This window comes from Cimex lectularius, unplaced genomic scaffold (assembly GCF_000648675.2).
Source record: "Cimex lectularius strain Harlan isolate CLEC.00 unplaced genomic scaffold, Clec_2.1 scaffold114, whole genome shotgun sequence".
Taxonomy (NCBI): domain Eukaryota; kingdom Metazoa; phylum Arthropoda; class Insecta; order Hemiptera; family Cimicidae; genus Cimex; species Cimex lectularius.
In genome coordinates this window covers 137242-160404 of record NW_019392782.1, presented here as the reverse complement: position 1 = coordinate 160404, position 23163 = coordinate 137242, and the positions used below count along the sequence as shown (strand labels likewise).

At 33.6% G+C, this 23163-nt stretch overlaps 1 protein-coding gene across 2 annotated transcripts in view; it reads right to left on the bottom strand.

Moving 5' to 3' along the window:
- Positions 1-16986, bottom strand: part of LOC106663522 (SPARC-related modular calcium-binding protein 2) — a 31414-nt gene extending 14428 nt beyond the window's left edge. For both annotated transcript variants that reach the window (XM_014388407.2, XM_014388408.2), the window contains exon 1: positions 16885-16986. In XM_014388407.2, coding sequence (XP_014243893.1) covers positions 16885-16932 — 48 coding nt within the window. In that variant the 5' untranslated portion in view covers positions 16933-16986. The remainder of the gene's footprint in view (positions 1-16884) is intronic.
- Positions 16987-23163: the final 6177 nt, after the last annotated feature.

The following is a 23163-nucleotide window of genomic DNA, read 5'->3' as shown; positions in this document are numbered from 1 at the left end:
TGTTTGTAATACGCCTAAGAAAAGAAGTTTAAAAAAAATACGAAAACCAAAATGATCTTGATATCTATACCCGTTTCTTCTGAAACTATGAAAGCTAAGATTAATATTTTTTTAAAATACTTAGTGATTAGACTAGAATACTTATATACTTCTAGAGATTCTTTGTTTAAAAACATCGTTAATGCAAAAAAGATTGAATTTTGTAAGCAAATGTTTGTTGCAAAAGTGCCTTAATGAAAAGAAGCCAATTTGTGAGCGCGTGTAAGAAAGTGTGATGGTTTATTTAACATTAGATTTAATGGACCTCAACGCCTACGTTTAATGTGCTTAAATGATGAATTACAGAGGCTGATCTAAGTGAAAACAATACCAAGAGACCGGAACAGCACAGCTGACAGCACTTAGCAGTCGACCGTTCTGCTTATTTTACAAATGTCAACTAAGGCGTGATGGCTATCGCTTTCAGGGCTATTTTTAAACAAATGCAAAGGAGGTTCGTTTTTCGAATCGCTGGAATTGAAAAGTGCCAAGCTAAATAAAATATAAAACAGGTATTCAATTCGCACTATACATTTATTTTCTCGACGACATAAATAACCGTTAAGATTTTCTTCTTTTTGTTTTTTAATTATCCGTCTAATTAATTCAGCTTTCGCAATTGGTAAATGGAAACTTTTCCCTCTAAAGAGTAACCATTTTATTCAAGCAGCTTTAAGTACGGTGCAATTAGCTCAAATCTCTTTAGATCTGGAAGATTACTTTCGACCCCTTGGCCAGAGTGGATTTTATTGATTAATTCTAATTATCGGGAGTGCTCGGCTTGCAACATAGAAAGCCCAGATGAACGAAGCAAATAAGTACAAAACACATTTTGACATAAAAGACTAAGAATAAATAACCGAAAGGCAAATTATAATTAACTTCAACTTGTTTTTCAATGAAATAGGATAAACGAGCTTTTGGTACTTTTGTAAGTTAAAAAAAGTACACTTTCTTTCTTAAAACCCAGCTGTTTGTTTCCTTCGATTGTTTATGTTGTTACGAATTACTTTTTTAAAGGGTCAGCAAATCGCCAACGCTCAAGAACAGAGGTTCTTTACAGTTCAGCTTTTGAATGAGGGCTCCAATTCAAGATCTTTCCAAACAAATTTATTATTAAATGTCTTTCTTTATAACGTTCTCATTATTTATGTTTATACACTTGTTTAATTGAAAATTGTTGTCAAATTGCAGCTATCTATATTAACTAGGGGATTGAAATCTATCTAACATTGTGAATAAATGTATATTTATACCTTATGGTTTTTCTTTGAGTCGATTTTTCCTTTCAAATGTTATCTACCTTGTTCTCTTTTTATATTTACTTCGTTGTTGTTTTATTATATTAATTCCTTACAAATTTATTTATTGCCAGAGGACCTTGGGAATTGAATTCAGTCCAATGCTGTAAACGAATGCTCTCACATTCACAATCACTCTCTCTCTCCCCTCTCTCTTTCTGTTCCAGCATCTTTCTTTCTCTTAAAATTTCCCTCTACCCTCTCTCCCTTTCAATTTCTATCTTTATTTCGCTTTTAATCTTTCTCTCCCTCTCTTTCAATATCTTTCTTTCTAATCTCTCTCCCTCTTTCTCTNTTCACTTCCAACCTCTTTCTTTCTTCCTCTTAAAATTTCTCTCTCCGAACTCCTCTCACTCTTTAAATTTCTACCTTTCTTTCTCTTTCAATATTTTTCTTTATTTCTCTTACAATCTCTTTCTTTCTCTTCCAATTTCTCTTTCCATCACTTCCTCCATTTCTCTCTCTCTCTCTCTCTCTCTCTCTCTCTCTCTCTCTCTCTCTCTCTCTCTCTCCCTCCCCCTCTCTCTCTCCCATTCTTTCTATCTCACTCTTTTTCTAACAAACTCTCTTTCCTTCTCAGTCAATTCAATTCTATCTCTTCACATTCTTTTAATTGCTTGAGGACTATTATACATTTCCTTTGGAACTGAATACGGTTACGAACGAATATTTTTGTTTTTCTCTTTTTTCTTAATTTACATTGTCCTTTAAATTTTTTCCTGCTCTTTTTCTTCAAATTTATTGCCGGAGGATTATTGTACACTGGGAATTGAATGAAGTCTAACTTTGTGAATGAATTGTTTTTGCTTTCTTCTTCTCTTTTTCTGTTTTACTTTATAGATTTTTTTCGCTTTTCTATCTTTCCATTGAACGTCGTCATACATTTACTTTGGAATTGAATGCACTCAAGGTCAAAGAATTTTTTTTTTACTCTCTTCTCGTTTTGTATAGTACGTTATAGCTTTTCTGCCGATCCTATCAAATTCATCATCGCAACCAGTAACAACGGCCATTTATTTGATGATCGATCTGATAAATGAAAAAAAATCAACATATATTTTCCTTGTATCGTTCTGTACATTGAATCACATTATCGTTACGTTATCAAATCTATTTTATAACAGAAACTGTTAAATTATGCTTAATAAATTCAGTAATCTCGTGGTCCGCTTGACCAATTAATGTATTACAATTAATGAAGGTTTTTTAGATGAGATAAAAAAGTCAATTGCACGAGCGGGATTCGAACCCACGATCTTCGACTAGAAACGCCGCTGCTCTACCACTTGAGCTAACGTGACCTCGATACACTCGGACACTAACTTGAAAAATGGCAAAAAGGAGGTAAAATTCAAAAGGTGGGGTTGAGATGGGAAATTAGTGTCCGAGTGTATCGAGGTCACGATAGCTCAAGTGGTAGAGCAGCGGCGTATCTAGCCGAAGATCGTGGGTTCGAATCCCGCTCGTGCCATTGACTTTTTTATCTCAACTAAAAAACCTTAACTAATTAAATTATACTTTTTCTCAAGTTAAATCAAGCCCAACCTATTGAAGAGTTCTTTCTTATTTTCTTTTTATAATTTTTGCCTACATTGTTCTCTAGATCTGATTTACCATGGAATATTTATAATATCAGCTTTTAAAGCTTATTAAACCAATATTTGTTGAGTTTTCGGTGTCTTTGAATAGCATAGATAAGTGGTTTTTTTTTGGTTTTTTTTTAGACAATTCACATTACCAGGATGAAAATGGTCTGGAGAAAATGGAAGTTTCCATTATTATTATTATTATCATCGTTATTGCCAATTAATTAGGACATTTTTGGCTATAACATTTGGTTCCGCTGGAACTAACTCTATTAACTTTTGTATTAATTGTAAATAAATACAAGTCGAACTTTTTCTCGTTCAGAATTTATTTTTTTGTTTGTATTGGACAATGTCGAATTCTTGCCAAGCAATCCCCTATGAATCACGCCAATGAGTCTTCTTTCATGCATACACAGTCGACTTTGAAGGGCACTATGATCATTATAGAGTCGTGAAAGATGAAAAGAAGAAAAAAATGAGGGGCAGCTTTCAAAGGGTTCTTTTCACATCTTCCAGCCAACCGATCTTAATTTTCTCCAATTAATTGCAAGTCGACATTCCTTCTGAACTGGGCGTATTTCGAGGCTTTAAAAAAAAAACGAACATAGATTCGGCCGTTTATATGAAGTTCGGGAACTTACAATTCCAGATTTTATTTTTTTTTTCTTTAGAAAGGATTTAAATTTTTCCATAGTTTAACAAACAAAACCGTTGAATACGATTTGATCAATGGTTAAATTGTCCGATTCGGGAGTAATTGATCAATTACTTGTTATTAGACGCTTGTTATTAGAACTACGAGCTTAATTCTCCCCTTGGGAGTGGGAAAAAAAAAGCTTCGAAGATCGACACGACGATAACCTTTATTTTACAGATACGATTTGGTCTCTTAGCACTTGTTAACAGGAAACCCCCTTAATTGACTGTTTCCTACTGATGAATTTCCAACAACAATTGGGTGCAAGAGAACAACAATTTCTGAGCTGATGGACCATTTTTTTTTCCTTTCGAAAGCATATTGCCCTTATAAACAGAAAGCATTTAGTCATTCTTTATTCACTAATTATTGAATATCAATGTTAAAATAAAACTTTTAAGCTTAATGCCCATTAAATAAATATTTATAAAACAAAATAGAATAAACAGGGGTCACTTTATTTTAAACGTTAAATATTGAATTCACTATTTTTCGTGGTCCGCTTGACCAATTAATATCTTTCAATTAATTAAGGTTTTTAGTTGAGATAAAAATGTCAATGTCACCAGCGGGATTCGAACCCACGACCTTCGGCTAGATACGCCGCTACTCTACCTCCTGAGCTATCGTGACTTCGATCCACACGGACGAAACTCGTTAAATATTGATAAATCAAGTTTTTTTTTAAGAGGGCCTTTATAATTATTGTCAGGAAGTGTAACTGGAGATTTTGGAGAGCTTTATATCTAGATGTCTTTGTGATATTTAAGTTAATATGTATAGTACTGTTGGAAACAAAATGGACTAAAATGGTTATTCATCTGGTGGTGATGGCAAGGTCTGGATTCGAGTGAGGTTGGAAGTTTTGGTTGAACTTCATTGCGTTCGTCGAAGTTCAAGGCAGTTAAGTCCATAGATGGTACTATACAAGAGTCAAATTGGACGGGAACTAAACACTTCGGGCACACCACAATATTTAATCAAATAAACATTCTTAGAACTACATGAACCCGGAAACACTCCTGAAAGACTCAACGGTCTAAGGAGAAGGAGAATTCAGGAGGAAATCAGACACAATCCAAAATAAATTAAGGAACCGGATCAGGCGGTTGCTGTTCACTCCCAAAATATGAGCAGTCAAAGTCATTAGGGAATTACATTTCGGTCTTTTAAGCTGAAGTACATGCCATCAACGCTTATGCTTTAGAAAATTTTAAAAAAAACACTGAGCCAAAATTCCTTATAAGATCAGACAGCTAGCCCGATTTTTGGGTGATGAAAATGCAGACACAAAGGCCAGAGTAGAATCTGCAGGACCATATATATGCCCTGAACCTATCCTCAAGAAAAAAAAAACGCGGAATCCTCCATCACAGGATCCAAAAGGACAAAAGGAGCAGTCCTGCTAAAAACAATAAGCTTATGCTAAAACAACCCAAGAATCGTAACATCACTGCTATAGTTAGAAAGGGCTAAACTCAGAGTTATAGGACCATATCTTGGTCACTGGCATATGAGAAAACATCTACATATTCAATCGTGACCCTCAATTTCCACCCATATTCTAATGCGAAGCAACTGCTCATTGGAGACGTCACCTGGGATATAAAGAAAACTCAGGAAAAAGAATTGTAGCAACGACCTTAGGAGCACAGAAGGTCGAGTCAGTTGAACTAAACTAAGGAAAAACAAGGCAAAAGGCTGCAGTGCTTAGGGAACAAAAAAACCACTTCCTCCATCATAACCAACAAATTAAATCAATTTTTTTTATTTATTATTTATTATGTAACCCTAGGAACTATATGAAACTTTTTGCTTTCTCGTACTTATCCTCCCATTTCCTTGTGATGTTGTGCTTGGTTTTCGTGATTTTTTGGCATCCTTTGGCTAAGAATTTCTGCATTTCTTATTCATTCCAAGCTTCTGAACAGAATTTAGCCAGTTCGCGAATTAAGACTTTTTCATGTCGTTTTTCTTTCTGTTGATTCTTCTTTTATTAGATGTAGGATGGTATTGTTTTATCTTGTATTTTACGCAACTTATTTGATTAAAATTCTTTATTTAAAAGAGGACTGCATTTCGGGGTACATTTTCTCTGGAAGAGCTTTTCTCTTACTCCAAGTTCCATCTACATCTACATCTTTTCTAAGCTTGAGGAGAACGGAAAGAGCACCTAAATGCATTGCAGTATTTTTTTTTTTTTTTTAATAAAGAAATTGTACGGTTAATTGTAAAAAAGAAAAAAACCGTTATACTGATCACTGGCATGTGAGAAATAATCTACATAACTTTGGTGTATTCAATGATGGTCTCATTTGTAGGTTATACAAAGTGGAGGAAGAAACAGCTGCCCATTATCATCCAATGGAGATATAACCTGGGATACAAAGAAAACCCAGGGAAAGAAAAGAAAATCTAAACATACAAAGAAAACTAACGAAAATCAATGACCTAGGGAGATCAAGCCGATTGCAATGAAGTCAGGAACTAGAAAATAAGCCAGAAGGCTGAAGTGCTTCGGGAACAAAACTCACGACTATTGTTTATTCCATCATCATCAAGAGCAAATTGAATTTGTATTATTTATTGTTCATAAACAATCAACCTTCCAGAGATATATGAACACTCACTGTCAACTTCTCGTACATATCCGCCGACTTCCGTTTGAGTTTGATTTTCGTGCTTTTTTCGCAGCTTTTTGGCTAAGAATTTCTGTATCTCTTATTCACAAGCTCAATTTTTTGAGAGCTTCGGAACAGAATTTAACCGGTCCGCGAATTAAGACTTTTCATGTTTTTCTTGCTGTTGTTGTTGTTCTTCTGTTTCTTATTGTTCTTGATATAGGCGTTATTTATCTTGCATTTTATGCAACTTATTTGATTAAAATTCTTTATTTAAAAGAGGTCTGCATTTCACGGTAGATTTTCTCTCCAAAAGCTTTTCTGTAACTCCAAGTTCTATAAGTTACTTCTAGGTTCTACTTCTAAGTTCTAAATTTCTCTAAGCTTGAGGAGGATGGAAAGAGCACCGAAACGCATTGCAGGCTTTTTTTTAAATAAAGAATTTGAATAAAATATAAGAAAGGTAAATAAAACCACCCTACATCTAGGACTTTTCCAGCTTTTTTGGTATCTTCTGAAACACGTTTAAAATTTTAGTTTCCTCTAAATATCATCTACCGATTTTATAATAGATTTTTATAATCATTACGTAAATGATTTGGAATATTTATGGCAAGAGAGCTTTGAAAAACAAATATAGCGTTAAATAATTGACAATAGACTTAAGGGGACGTCGGTGGCCGCAACGGTTTACGCTCATCACTGAGGTCGAGGTCCTGGGTTCGAATCCAGCGGCCCTGCATTCGAACCCGACGTACTTACAAATGGGCTTTTTTTCAAAAACACCGGCACCCCGAGGATTGATATAACCTCTGCTGTTGCGACCTCTTGTAAAAAAAAAAAAAAAAAGACAAGAAAAAATCCTGCTAAGGAAGAAGAAAGGACACCGTATCATACAGTACAACGTGCGTCCTGGCAAGCAGACACCAACTGACCAAGCGTAGTGTCATCCCCAGAAAAGCATAGAACGTACTTAATCGTCTTATGCCACCCCCATTTGGTGAACTATATAAGTACAAATCAGATTGAAACGGAAAACAAAAACAACAGATTATTGCAGATAAGCACCGACGGAAGTGACAGTGAAATTTGTAAAATTCATCGTAAATATTAATTATTAATAATTAATTAAAAGTTTGAAGAGAGAGAACTTGATTCATGTAAAAAAGGATCTTTGTACCAGAACAAGTCTAGGTGTTTTTACAATGCCAACAAGACCAGAAAGACTAGATTATCCATTAAACGCTGAGCAATTAACAAAATTAATTAATAATTACACAAATTTTGAAAGAAAGGGTACTTTATTTAAGGAAAAAATGAGTCAATGTATCAATATTTAATAATATAGAATGATGTTGTTTTTTTAATTGTCGTGTAGGACCAGAAATGGAAAACTATAACAGCTTCACATCTTTGTCATAATAAAATATATTCTCTCTCTAAACATCTTTCGCAAAGGAAAAATTATAAATACAATTTTAAATATTGCACCGTCGATAGGGAAAATTAAGTGTCTTGTTTTCCATGAGGACGTTCCATCCGAGACGTAGCGGCAGTTCAGTTAGGCGCGGCGGGGGGGAGGTCTTAGGTATCGGCAGACCTTCCGAAGAAAGAAAAGATGGGTGTAGAAGATTGACCATTGACAGGTAGGAAGATTTGTCCATTTTCGTTTTTATAACCGCGAACCCCTGGGGCCGGGTGAAATATTCCACATATTTCCCTGAAAATTTACACTCGCAGACGAGATGGTAACAAAGACTTTTCTTTTCTATTTTTTACACGTCCTTGTCTCTATTAATAGTTTAGCAATGAAATACTAACGGTTGGGTTTGGAATAAGAAAAAGGCGAGTAGTAATCACTATGCAAAACAAAAAAATGCTTTTAGTGTCTTGTGTGTAAATACACAATTTTTTGCATGAGAAAATGGGACTGAATGAGAAGGAAAGAGAGATTATTAGAGAAATAGAGAGTTAGACAGAAAGGCAAAGATATGGATAGATAGGTAGAGATAGAGGGAAAGAGAAAGAGGTAGAGAGAGAGAGAGCTTGGCAAAGAAAAAGAAAGAGAGAAAAAGTAAATGAAAGAGAGAAAGATAGAAAGAATGGCAGTGAATTGAACATTTTATTTATAAAATCATGCAAAATTAGGCCTCATGGACCTTTCTTACATTTAACGAGCATTCATGCATGCAAATAAAGTTTACATAATTCGAAATACAAAATTCGTATAATACAAATATATTTTTTCTACAGTCTACATATATTTGTAAATATTAAATTCGCTAGTTTCGTGGTCCGCTTGACCAATTAATATCATACAATTAAAGGTTTTCAGTTGAGATAAAAAAGTCAATGGGACGAGCGGGATTCGAACCCACGAACTTCGGCTTCATACGCCGCTGTTCTAGCACTTGAGCTATCGTGACCTCGATCCACTCGGACACCAACCTTTCCATCTCAACCACGGCGTATCAAGCCGAAGATCGTGGGTTCGAATCCCGTTCGTGCCATTGACGTTTTTATCTCAACTGAAAACCTTAATTATTTGTAAATATTATTGATGTTGTACAGAGTATGATTTAACATAATCTAATGAGAAAAGCTTTTCCATGTTTCTTCTGAGAGAGAGAGAGAGAGAGAGAGAGAGAGAGAGAAAGAAATAGAATGAGTTTGACTGAGAGGCTGAGATGTAAAAAAGCAAACGAGAGAAAGATGGACAGAAAAAGAGAGAGATAGAATGGGATTGACTGAGAAGGAAAACGAGATTGTTAGAGAAAGATAGAGATAGAAAGAATGGTATAGGCTGAGAGGGTGAGAGAGAAAGGAGAGAAAGAATGGAATTGACAGAGAGGGAAAGAAATATTGTTAGAGAGAGAGGGGGGATGAAGGGGAGGGAGAGTAGGGATGGAAATGAACAGAGAAAGAGAAATAGATAGAGATTGTTACAAAAAGAAAGAGAAGAGGTTTAGGGAGAAAAAAATAAACGGGAGAAAGAAAAAAGATTGGCAGAGAAAGAGAGAGAGAGAGATAGAGAGAGAGAGAATGGTATTGACTGAGAAGGAAAGAGCGATTGTTAGAGAAAGATAGATATAGAAAGAACGGGATTGACTGAGATGGTGAGACAGAGGGAAAGTGAAAACCATAACAATTTTCCGGATAATTAATGTTTTGTATATATTTTTTTATAGTTCTATAAATTCAATTTTTATACTTAAAAATCCTGTGAGACCTCCCGTTCGTCTAGTTCAATTTTAATGGGTGATCTCACTTCTTCAATTTTTCGGACAATTTTTCTTCTTTATTGCTTTATTTATCTTTCCTAATATATTTTCTTATTGCAGAAAGAATATGTATATTAGTAATTAGTTGTACCTAGAAACCTAGTAGATCTAATATTTCCTAGATCTTCTGTTCAATCTTGCTAATGATTTTCTTTTCATTTTTATTTCCTTCTTACCTTTCCTAGCCTTCCTGTTGGGAATTATTAATGTAAACAAAACAGTTCCATTTGTATTTGGAACCTTTTCATCCTGGAAACGAAATATGCCCAGCCTTTATTCCTTTTATAATTTCCTTTTTACCATCTTTTCTATTGCTGGATGAATTATTTATGTTATTAATTTGAAGAAAAAAATTCAATCCTTTTTGCGCTTAGAAACGGAGTGGGAGCTCTTTTTCCAGGAAATTAATTCTATCAACCTTGTGAATAATTTTTTTCTTGTGTTTTAATTTTCTTTCTTGCTATCCTTGCTTGATGAATATTAATATTGCTAATAAGTTTTCCCCTTTTCTTGTCCTTATTCTTTTTTCCAAATCAATAACAGAGCATTGTTTACATTTAGTTGGAAAAGCTTTGAGTTTTCTCTTTCTTCTTGGAATTGTGACAGACCTAGGGAAAAAATTTGTTTATTTTATTATATTCCAATACGTTTCTTGTATGGGTAAATCTTTTATTATTAATAATACAAACAACAGCTGTTTTGATTTTGACATCCTAAATTCCTGTCTCTTAGGGACAACAACAAACTGGATATATGTTAGTATAATAATACTATAAATTTTCAACTTTTGTCGGGCCCTCTTATCCTAATCCCGTAGGCAAACAATGCAACAACATTTCTACCTGGCCGAAAACAAACACAACCCAACAGAAAAAAAAACATGGATAACAAGGTCAAGAATATTACTTCACTACTTTACCGATCCTCCGGAATAATTTCCGTTTAATTCCCATTGCGGGTGGAATGTTTAATTAAGTCGAGATCTTTTGATATTAATAAATTTATATGTTATTACTAGGGCTGTGAAATATATGCATTTGCATATTTTTTCTGGTTAACTAAAACATACAGTTTTAACAAACTGTATATGTTTTGAAGCATTTGGAATCAATTTAAGCTATATTTATTTTCCATATTTGTGCATATATTGCCATCAATGCATATTTTTGCATAAACGGGTTGTAATTGCATATTTTTTTACATATCCGGCACATCGGTATTTGGCACGTCAAATTTTACTGCTTCTGAATAGGCAAAAAATATCCGAAAAAGTGCTACGGGTTCCCAGTCTTCCGTTTCCACATAATGAACGAGTTTGTGCTTGTACAGTTGCTGCTCCTCCGCGAACTTTCGGTCGCCTTTGCTTCTCTTGGAATAGATGTAGAAAGGAATAGTGTTGTACCAATGTAAATGTTCTCTTGCAATAGTTCAATTGGATTCATGGAAATATTACGACCTCAGTTCTCTTCTTTACCTACCAACATACGAACATAGCTGTACCCAGTCTCTCATGTGTTCACGTTACATCGTGAAGCAGTATTCGTGTGTTGTGAATTGACTAGTCCTAAAATGCCGAAAGCCACCGCAAAGACGAATGATTTTTTTTCAAAAGTATGTGCGTGAATTTTCCAGTGAGACTTTTAAGGGCGATGCAGACGTTTTACACAGGTTTATTGGGATAAACCTGTATCATCAGCTACACGTTTTTTGGTAACAGAGCACATGAAAACAGTAAAACACAAGGGAAATAAAAGTTGGAAGTCTTAAGTTTCCACAAACTTTTGTGACACAACTGGTCTGGAAAGTCTGGTCTCGATACCGATTTATGTCGTGCTTTAGTTAGAGCTGACCATTTATAAACTAAGCCACCCAGAATTCAAGGGTATTTTGGAAAAATGCAAATGGAAAACCATTCCCCACGAAAGTACCCTCAGGAAATCTCACCTGGATCTTAAATACAATGAAACACTTCATAAAATCAGAGACGTCATCGAAAATAGACCGATCTGGGTCTCGATGTATGAGACGGAGGATTTTTTAAATTTATTTTTTTTTTAAATGCGCTTTTCTTTTTTAATAATAGCCATTCCTCTTGCCACTGTTTCTCTATTCAATACTTCAAAACTTTGAGGTTTCCTTATTTTTTCTCATGGTAGTTTCGCATATTTTCATTTTTAAATTGCAATTTTTACCAAATATGTTTACATATATATGTGCATATTTGACTGTTTTTATCGCATATAAATCACAGCCCTAGTTATTACTGATCAGCTTGTACATCAATTACCCTGAACACTCTCCAACTTTCACTCTCTCACTTGCTGCCAATCTCACTTCCCTCCAAAACGCTTTCTTTCTTTTTCGTTTAATTTTCTCTAGCAAATCTATCTCTCTCTGCCATTCTTTCTATATCTCTCTTTATTTAACCATCTCCCTTTCCCTCTTAGTCACTCATATTCTCTCTCTCCTCTCTCTCTTTCTCTCTCCTCTCTCTCTTTCTCTAGCAATATTTATTTCTCTGTCTGTAAATTCCATTCTTTCCCTCCTCTCCACTCCTCACCTCCCTCTCTCTCTTTCTATCTCTCTTTTTCACCCTCACCTCTTTCTCACTCTTACTTCAAATATTATAAGTGAGATATATATATATATTCTTTTTACTTACAATTAGTCTTGTTCATCATTTTTTTACAGCAGTCTCTTCATTTATTTTAATTGTAATTTTTTTTTCTTAAATATGTTTTATTTTATTTTAACACATTCCGATTTTAAATAATAATTTTAATTATTACGGTGTAATTTACATTACAGGATAGGTTTTATTGTTACCAGCAGATTGTTTAATTAATCCTTCGACCATGCTTAGCGGTCATAATTGACCAATATTGATTATTTTCAATCGAACAATTAATTGAAAAGATCATTTAGTGGTTTTTTTTCATATTATCACTTTTTTATGTAAATTATAACCCACGTTGGATGTAAGAGAGGTCCGAGAGACCTAATTATGCGTGGCTAAATAAAACGCTATCAATCAATCTCCGGATCATTTGCCTCGCTCTCTAACAATCTCTCTTTCTCTCTCAGTCAATCCCATTCTTCTCTCTTTCTCTCTCTATCTTTTTCTTTCACTACCTCTTTCTCTAATCTCTGCCAAGTACTCACTATTTTTCCCCCCAGCCATTTTCTTTCTCTATTAATCTCCATTTATATTATCTCCCTGCGAATCTCTTCTCTCACTCTCTCTCTCTTCTCTCTCTCTCTCTCCGTCTATCTCTCTCTCTATCTATCTACCTCTATCTTTTTATCTATCTATCTATTTTTTTAAATGGGTTTTGATATATCAATATATCATGATGTAGGTAAATAACTATCTTCTTCTCTGGTTCTCACACAACCTCCTTTTTTTACTCTTCCTATCTCAATCCTCTCTCCTCTCCACTTTCTCTTACCCTCTTTCTTTCTTTTTTCCTCAATAAGTGGTAGAGAGGTTCATGAGACCTAACTTTGCGTGGTGAAAAAAAAACATTATCAATCAATCTTTTTCACTCCTTCATTTCTCTTTCTCTCTCTCTCTCTCTCTCTCTCATTCTCTTTCTCTCAAATGCGTTCTATCTTTCTTAAACTGTGTTTTATATAACAATTTATATATCAGTCTATCATGATCTCAGGTAAATAACTATCTTATTCTCTGGCTGTCACACATCTTTCTTTTCTTACTCTTCCTATCTCAATCCTCTCTCCACTCCACTCTCTCTCACCCTCTCTCTCTCTCTCTTTTTTCCTCATTAAATAGTAGGGAGGTTGAAGAGACCTAACTTTGCGTTGTAAAATAAAACATTGTCAATTAATCAATCAATATCTTTCACTCTTTCCTTTCTCTTTCTCTCTCTCTCTCTCTCTCTCTCTCTCTCTCTCTCTCTCTCTCTCTTTTCACTTCTCACTCTCTCTCGTATGCTTTCTATCTCTTTCACACTGTGTTTTACTATAAAAATTTACAATTTGTTTTCTGGTTCTCTACACATCCACTTTTTCTTAATCTCTCCTTTTACCATTCTTTTCCTCACCACTTCTTCTCTCATTCGCTCTATTCGCTCTCTCTCCATTAATTTACATGCTTTCTATCTCTCTCTTTCGTTAACCTCTTTCTGACTCTTTGTCACACTCTTTCTCTTTTTTTCCATTCTCTTGAATGCTTTCTATCGCTCTCTCTCTCTCTCTCGCTCTCTCACCATTATCTTATATTCACTAATTTCGTGGTCCGCTTGACCAAATTGAAAAATGGCGAAAGGAGGGAAAACTCATAAGGTGCGGTTGAGATGGGGAGTTGATGTCCGAGTGGATTGAGGTCACGATAGCTCAGGTGGTAGAGCAGCGGCGTATCTAGCCGAAGGTCGTGGGTTCGAATCCCTCTCGTGCCATTAGCTTTTTTTCATCTCAACTAAAAACCTTAATTAATTATCTTATATGTTTTATACTTTTTTCTCCATTATCTTATATTCTTTCTATCTCTTTGTTTTTCTCTCTCTCCCTATCTATGTAGCTATCTCTATCTTTCTCTATCTATCTATCTCTCGCATCATCCCTCCTTCCTCATTTCTATTTTCCTAATTATCTATCACTAACTTCTGAGAACTTGACCCTCAGAATTTTCAAAATAAAAGTCAATTTTTCGTTAGCCGTTGTTGTGAAATTTTGTTAATCCCATTTTGTAATCCCATAAATGGTATCCCATATTTGTAGGTCAAAAGAAAGTTAAAGTGCCGTATGGTAATTTTCCGTGTATGGTCGGACGATTCCAGACTATTATTAACTGATCAATTGCTGGATCTGCAATTGTTGGCCGCTGATGCCATCTACGAGATGTACGCATCCGCAAGAACACAACTAATAATCCCAGGAGATAAGGTTTACTGCATTGGACCTTCTCTTGTCCTAATTATCTCGTAACGAGGTTTAACTACAGATCGGATGGTTTTTAAAGCTCTATCATCCTGTAAATTAAATAATATAGACGAAGCACATGGGAAGAGTTTTAATGCTTTATTTAAGTTCTACTCGAAAAGGTAAATCATATTTGTGTTTCCCTTATAACAACGTTATCAGTTATTGTTTAAGTTTGTTCTCGTAAATCATTTCACGAAATGTGACTGAGATAACATCTCTGTATAAATAATTAAAAATCTTCGCACAATATTCGTTAAAATTCATACATACCTGGGCCAAGGGGGACAAAAATAAACTTGCACACCAAGCACAAATCCTCCGGTTTAATTTTCCAGGCAAAGAAAAATTGGTTTTTAAAGGGTGGTTTTTAAACTTTTCCCCGCCTATTAGGCTGATCCTTCGCAGGCAATGACAAAAAGAGGATAATCGAAAAGGGTTTTTCCCCCCAATTTAGAAAGTATTTTTACAAAGTTTCTTATCCTGGAAAACCCGCAGTTTCAATAATTTGAAAATCTTCACATTCGTACCAAGCGTCATGATGACTCACTGTCAATGTCAGATATTGTGTACATTATTGTATAAATTCATTTTCACATCTTACATGTATTTTTATAATTTAAACAATGTTTATAAACCCTAGGCGCTGAAGATGATCTCAATAAAGACCGATACGTTGGCATCACACCAGACCGCACCTCAAGATCTCTAAATAAAGCAATAAATTTTGGTTTCATTTCCAGTATCCAATAATTTTACAAGAGGACAAGATTTTTCTACCATTTTTTAATACAATTTACTAAAACTAATAACAAAGAAATCCCACAATTCTGCGGGGCTAAATAAAACGCTATCAATTAATCAATCCCCCAATCCTCTGCTTTTCTATCTCTTTCAATTCTATTCTCTATCAATCTCCCTTTCTCTCTGTTAATCTTTTTCTTTCACTCCCTCTTTCTCTACTTTCTGCCAATTACGTATTCTTTTTCCCCTGTCCCATTTTCTTTCTCTATCAGTCTCTATTTTTATTTTTCTCCCTGCCTATCTCTCTTCCCTTCTACCTTTTTCTCTGTCTCTGCCCCCCTCTCTCTCTCTATCTCCTTTCTTTCTTTTGCTCTTTTACTGTCTCTCTTTCTCTCGCTCTTTTATTGTCTCTCTTTCTGTCTTTCCCCCTCTTTCTCTCTATCAATCTTTTTCTTTCACTCCCTCTTTCTCTGCTTTCTGCCAATTACCTATTCTTTTCCCCCATCCCATTTTCTTTCTCTATCAGTCTCTATTTTTATTTTTCTCTCTGCCTATCTCTCACCCCTTCTCCCTTTTTCTCTGTCTCTGCCCCCTCTCTTTCTCTCTTTCTTTCTTTGCTCTTTTACTGTCTCTCTTTCTCCTCATCTTTCTCTCAGTCAATCTATTACTTTCACTACCTCTTTCTGTGCTTTCAGCCAATTACTTATTATTTTTTTCCCCATCCCATTTTCTTTCTCTATCAGTCTCTATTTTTATTTTTCTCCCTGCCTATCTCTCTCCCCTTCTCTCTCTTTTTCTCTTTCTCTCTCTCTCTTTCTCTCTGACAATCTCTTTCTTTCTCTTTCTCCCTGTCAAACCCATTCTATCTATCTCTCTTTCCCTGTCCTTATTTCTTTCTTTCTCTCGTTTACTTTTTTTCTATCTAAAGCTTTTCTCTTTCTTTCTGTAACATTCTCTCTTTACATCTCAGCCTCTCAGTCAATCCCTTTCGGGTCGATCTCTAAATAAGGCAATAAATTTTGATTTCATTGCCAGTAATTTTACAAGAGAACAAGATTTTTCTTGCATGGTGTTTTTGTTTTTTAAATAAAATTTACTAAAGCTAATAACAAACAAATCCCATAATCTTCTTTTCTAAAAGATTAAGGAAAACATGAGCTTTTTTGTAATTATTGGTCCTTAAAACTTAAAAATCTGTTGTTAAAACATTGCCACATTCTTACAATCAGATATAACTGTTGTAATAAAGTAATAAAATAATAAAAACAAGCAAGTGGCCAAAGTGTTGAGTTCGCTCGTGACCTCTAGGATCAACGAGCTTTGGCGTACTCGATTTTTTTTGTTAAATCACAGTGTATTCTTAATAGACTTTATCCGGAAGATTCTGTTTATGCAAATTTGCCTTAGGTTGTTTAAGGAGAAGAAAAATTGGGCAATTTTGCAGACCCTTGAAACAGACGCCTGAAGACAAATCGCCATAGTTAACGCTCAAGTAAACTTATTAACTTACAAAATAAAAAGACTTATCTAATATTCTTATTATTAAATGTTTTAACATTAATAAACCGACAAGGATAATTGGTAAAAGAAAATGGCAAATTCGTGCAAAACTAGACATAATTCAAATTCCGTATGAGTTACAATTTAAACTAGGATCTTTTCGTCACTTACCTTTACGAGTGAAGGCAAGAAGAATATGAAGATAATCGTTTGAATCATATTTACCCTAACACCACATGGCCACAAATAAGACTGGCCTCTGGATTCTGGTTTGCATTGTAGAGTCGCGCCTTGCCCCACTACGCAGGCAGGTCTGTCATGTGCCCCGAGTGGGGGCCCGACTCGCCGCTCTTCTTTTTCTCATTCCATCTTCAATTCTTCATTCTTCACTTGTTCTTTACCGACACGTATCCGCCGGCCGTGAATCGACTTCATTGTTCCGATTTTACCCTTTCTGCCGGGGCAGAAAAAATTGTATGAAAAACAAAAACATCTTAAGTCTTCAGGTGGAAGAAATTTCAACAAATAATTAATCAACATGAAAAAAAAAACAATTGAGTATAAGATAAAGTTTATACTTCATTCAATTTAATAACTTTACTGTATTTTTCTGAGTGTTAGTTACTAAATTGGTTATTCTTGCCACAAAAATGCCCAGATCATATTAAATTATTCATTGAAAATATCTGAACATCAACCCATCAGAAGTATGAAAATACGCTGATAACTCATGTTTAACTTAAATGAAGATTCTTACTCCAATGCATATAAAAATATTCAATTTTTCATTATTCATAGTAAGAATCTGACTTAAGAAGAATAACTAATATTATCAAAGAATGAAGTTTCTAATCTTAACTAGAAGATTTTGATCTCAAATATACAGGCACATTATGTGAAGATTCCATTATTTCATTAATCTGGCGGATTCAATAAAAACTGAAGATTCTACATTATTAGTTTTTTTTTTACAACCTTTCAAAATGAACTTCATATTGACCACAATGTACGATTCTTACTCTAGATCTTCGAAATAATGCTGAAATCGAAATAAGTTCTTCGTGTTGAACATAATCGAAGATTTGTCCTTTAAATAAAAAAAAGTTTCTTCATTCAAAATAGTGACTGCAATCATTAAGTTCTTCATGTCGAACTTTATCGAAGATTTATCATTTGAATCAAACAGATAGAAATAAGTCATGCTTTCTTTCTTCAAAGTAGTAATGACCCGGAATAATCGAATCCCATATGTTGAACTAAATTGACGATTCTTATTGCAAAATAGTGACAGCCTTATTAAGTACTTATGTCGAACTCTTATCGAAGTACATTAAAATAAGAAGAAATAAATTGTCCTTTTTTCAAAATGGCAACGACCCTAAATATTTGCGTCCTACATACCGCACTCAATTGAAGATTCTTATTGCAAAAAAGTGACAACTCTCATTAAGTTCTTCATGTCGAACTCTTATGGTAGTATTTTAAAATAGGAAGAAATAAACTGTCCTTTCTTCAAAGTGGTAGTGTTCCTAAATATTTCCGTCCTACATACCACAGTAAATTGAAGATTCTTATTCCAAAATAGTGACAACTCTCATTAAGTTCTTCATATCGAACTCTATAGAAGATCTATCTGTTTGAAACAAACAGATAGAAATAGGTTATGCATCCTTCTTCAAACTTCAAAGTAGTAATGACCCGGAATAATCGAATCCCATTTGTTGAACTAAATTGAAGATTCTTATTGCAAAATAGTGACAGCCTTATCACTATAGCCTAACTTATGTCGANAAGTACATATGTCGAACTCAGTTGAAGATTCTTATTACAAAATAGTGACAGCACTCATTAAGTACTTATGTCGAACTCAATTGAAGATTCTTATTACAAAATAGTGATAGTAATCATTAAGTCCTTATGTTCAACTCATATCGAAGTACTTTAAAATAGGAAGAAGTAAATTGTCGTCCTTTCTTCAAAGTGGTAACGACCCTAACGATTTGCGTCCTACATACCGCACTCAATTGAGACAGAAATCATTAAGTTCTTCATTTTGAACGATATCAAAATCCGTCAAAATAGACATAAATGTTATTTGTTCTTCAAAATAGTAACGACCCTATATATTAATTACTACGTGCGGAATTGAATTAGAGGTTCTTATTCAAAAATAGTGACAGAAATGAGGTTCTTCAGGTTCAACTCTAACAAAGTCCTTTAAAATAGGTAGAGAGAAATAAGTTATCATCTCGTGAAAGTAGTAACCGACCGTACTTAATGTGCCATGTGCTGAAATGAACTGAAGATTCTTATTCCAAAATGGTGACAACTTCTCAATTCTTCATGTTGAACTCTTTCGTAGATTCTTCCTTTAAAATAAACAGATAGAAATGAGTTTTTCACCCTTTCTTCAAATTAGTAACGAACCTGAATAATTGAGTCGAATGTTAAACCCTATCAACAACATGTCTATCAACATTTTACAGATATAATTAAGTTATTCATTTTAATTGGTAGAAAACATGGAACAAAAATTATAGGAAAGAATGAAGTTCTTGAGTAAAGAAGAATAACTAGCTATAGCGAAGAATGAAGTCTGCCTCATAATTAAAATGAAATTCAACAATCTAAAAAAATACCAACATACAATAGCATGAAGATTTCAAATTTTGACTCAATCAATTTTTGAACTCGATAATGGAGGACAAGTCATAATTGATTTGTCCATTTTTATACTAACCCGGCAATCGATACCAAAATATACATAAAAAGCAATTAGTCTTCAGTTCATTATATTAAAATGAAGAAAGGTAGAGATGCTTAGACATAATGAAATTCTTCCCGTTCAAACTCAATTGAAGATTTTGCACTTCAACCCGTCTACTCTGAAAAAAAAAATCAAATTTGTCTAATCCATTGGAATTACAAGAAACTGACCGATGACGAAAAGTGATGACAAACGCTCTTGTAGACATCACCCTGCCATTAAAACAAATAAATTTTTTGATACTTCAACCGAATTGAGTAAATGTAATTATAATTAGAAAACAATGACAATTTGATTTGGAGTTTAATTAATTCGAGATCTATTGAAAATTCCTATTCAAAATTGGTGTGAAGTTGAGATTGATTGGAATATTTGATTAAAAAATTGAACTCAATGAAATTTTTCACTTCCTGTACTTTACCCATGTTAATTTAACTAAACAAACCTCATGTACTTCGAGACCTCGTAGTCGATGTCGTCGGGGTTTTTTTCGTAATCCTGCAATATGAGAAATAGGATGCTGCCCTGATGATGGACTTTAGGCCGAAAGCTTGGCAAGTGGTCACACATCTACTTCTTTCTCTACCTGATCAGAAACCAGATCCCAAACACATTAAAAATTAAATTTTTCATATTGACCTGAAAAGACGATTCTCATTCGAAAATAAAATCACTCAATGAAAGGTTCAGAACACCTTCTAAATTGTTAGCTTAACTCCGAAATAATAAGTTCTTCGTGTGGAACTCAAACACAGATTCGTCCTTTATTATAACAGATTATTCGTTCTTTCTGCAAAATAGAATAATTATTATATGCTGAATTAAAATTTAAATTCTTATTCCAAAATTTTATCAGGAAACCTTAAGTTCTACATGTTGAACTCTATCGAAGATTCGTCCTTTATTATAGACAAATAGAAATAGGTTATTTGTCCTTTCTTCACACTAATGACAACCCTGAATAATTGAGTACTACATGCTGAACTCAATTTAAGAAACTATTCTAAAATAGTGACAGCAATCATTAAATTCATGCTGAACTCATCGAAGATGCGTCTTTTAAAATAGACAATATAAATATAACATACCTACCCACATAAAAAATCTTCAACTGTAACTAAACTAAAGATTCAAGTTGAAACAAATTTTCAATTGTCCAAAATGAAGAGTTATACTTTAAAATAAATAATCTTCGAAATTTAAAATGCTTCATATCGAACTAAACTGAAGATTATTCCTTTTAAGTTAAAAAAACACTGCATATTCAAAATTATGTTCTTCATATTGACCTCAATAGGTGATTTTTATTCCAAAATAAAATTACAGAATCGCTTAAAATAATATAAATGGTGAATGATGGAGTGTGCAGTGTTCAATCCTTTTTTTTACACTTTAAGGGTATGTATGTGAGTAAGAACTATCTTTTTTTAAAAAGGATCGCTTAAAATAGGCAGATAGAAATAAGTTATTCGTCCTTTCTTCAGAGTAGTAATGACACTGAATAATTGAGTCCCAGATCCTCCAAAATAGTGACAACAAACATTAAGTTCATGTTGAATTTTATCGCAGATTCATCCTTTAAAATAAACAGATAGAAATAAATTAATCATCCTGTCTTCAAAGCAACAACCCTAAATAAATGAGTTCACATGCTGAACTCAATTGAAGATGCTCACTCCAAAATGTGACAACAAACATTAATTCAGTTGTACATGAACTCAATTCCTATTCCCAAAAAAGTGACAGAAATCATTAAGTTCTTCATGTTATACCAAGTTGAATACCCTTACTGCAGCCTATTCAAACTGTTCATACTCACCTAAAACATAGACTCCAGGAAGTAATTAAGTTCTTAATGTTATCAGTTGAAGATGCTACCTCCAACAACTGTTCGGAATTAAGTTCTTATATTGCTCGTGAGTTCAATTAGGTGAACTAATTTTTTTTTTCATTTAAGCATATACAATTTAAATTTTATCTTTGAAATATGAAGAATCATCCAGTATTGAGTACTAGAGTGAAATTGCTTACCGACAAACCCTAGATTTTTTCCCCGTGAACCTGCCCGCAAGCCGATGAGTTTGAAGTTGAACAAATCAATGTTTAAACCGAGAATGGCCACACTCTGTCAATTTTTTGGAAATTCTTGGCGAGTAGGTGGATACTGATCAAATCAATTGAGAGAATAATTCAAATTTTGCGATTATGATCATTTTTTGTTTGAATTTTATGTTCATTTTTCAGACAAGGCAATTATAAGAGTGACAGTGTTCATGATTCATGGGTTGAAAGTTGACATGATTAAAGAAATAAACTGAAGTTCGGAATGAATAAAATATATCATTTGTGCGAATTTTTAAAAATGGCTAGGTTAATAATCTAGGCATTCCAATCTTTCTGACCTATGTTTTGCGCCTTCTATATACTGCATATAATTATTGTTTATCAACATGTACAATAGTTTTTGCATAAAATACATTTAATTTATTAATGTGTGTAAACATAATTTGTAAAAAGTTAAAAAATTCTTGATACATGAAGGCTTAGTGTCGAACTAATAGTGTCCATGAGTGTAAAGGAGTCAGAACCATTTTACAATACTTTTTTATCCAAACTATCACCAATTAAATTCCAGGGGATTTGGACCCAGAACTGCCAGCATGATAAATCCAAATCAGACGACCTAACGACTCAGCCAGGTTCTATATTTATTAAAAGAAAAAACTAAAACACATGAAACAGGTAAGGTAAAGCTTTTAACATAAAAATGAAAATTACTGGACAAAAATTGTAAAAAAGATTTGTATTTATTGCAACAGTATTTATACTAAACTTGTTATTTTCCATTATTGTTTAGTATACACTTAAATAATAAAATATATAAATCTTGAAAACAATAATTGTGTTATAAACATAAACAAAAATCCATTTGTTATATTGAGTTTCCCAAGCTGACTGGGATCGAAATCGTGTGAATCTTGCATCGCAAGAAGCAATCTCAGGTGTGAGATAGAAAAAAAATTCCTTATCCCTGAGTGTTTTTTTTTTGTTCTAAAACATCCTACAAAAATACATCAATTTGTATGCAGAAATGAAATACAAAATGGTTATATGCATAATAAATAATAAGTTTCTACATATTGTTTCTTTTTTTTTTTAAGTTGAGATTGTTTTCATGTCAGGATTCTATTTCCATTCGCCATGGAAGAATTGACAGACTTCCATGATCGTAAGGAAAATCTTGTTAGCTAATTCCATTGGAATTACATTTTACAGATCTCTTATTTTTTTACTTTTTTTTTAATCCGAACCTTTATTTAAAAGCATAAACAAAATAATCAAACTGATTTAGTTAATTTAAAACCGATTTTTAACATTTCTTCACTTCAGCCATCAATGTGCCCCCCCCCCAAAAAAAAGCACTACATTTCCTTTATGAGAGGTACGACATAATATTTTCCAGTTGTTACAAAGATAGGTGATTATTATTTTCCCTAAAATTATGAGCTCATACGTAAATATTTATTGTTTAATATATTTTTTTTCTCAAAGCAAAACATTTACACCAATCAAAACTGATGTTTTTTGTTTATTTTACACTGTGATTATTAATAATAAAATACAAAACGTCCCGAGAATTTGTCGATACTCAGGGAATAAAATTAACCAACTTAAAACTCAAA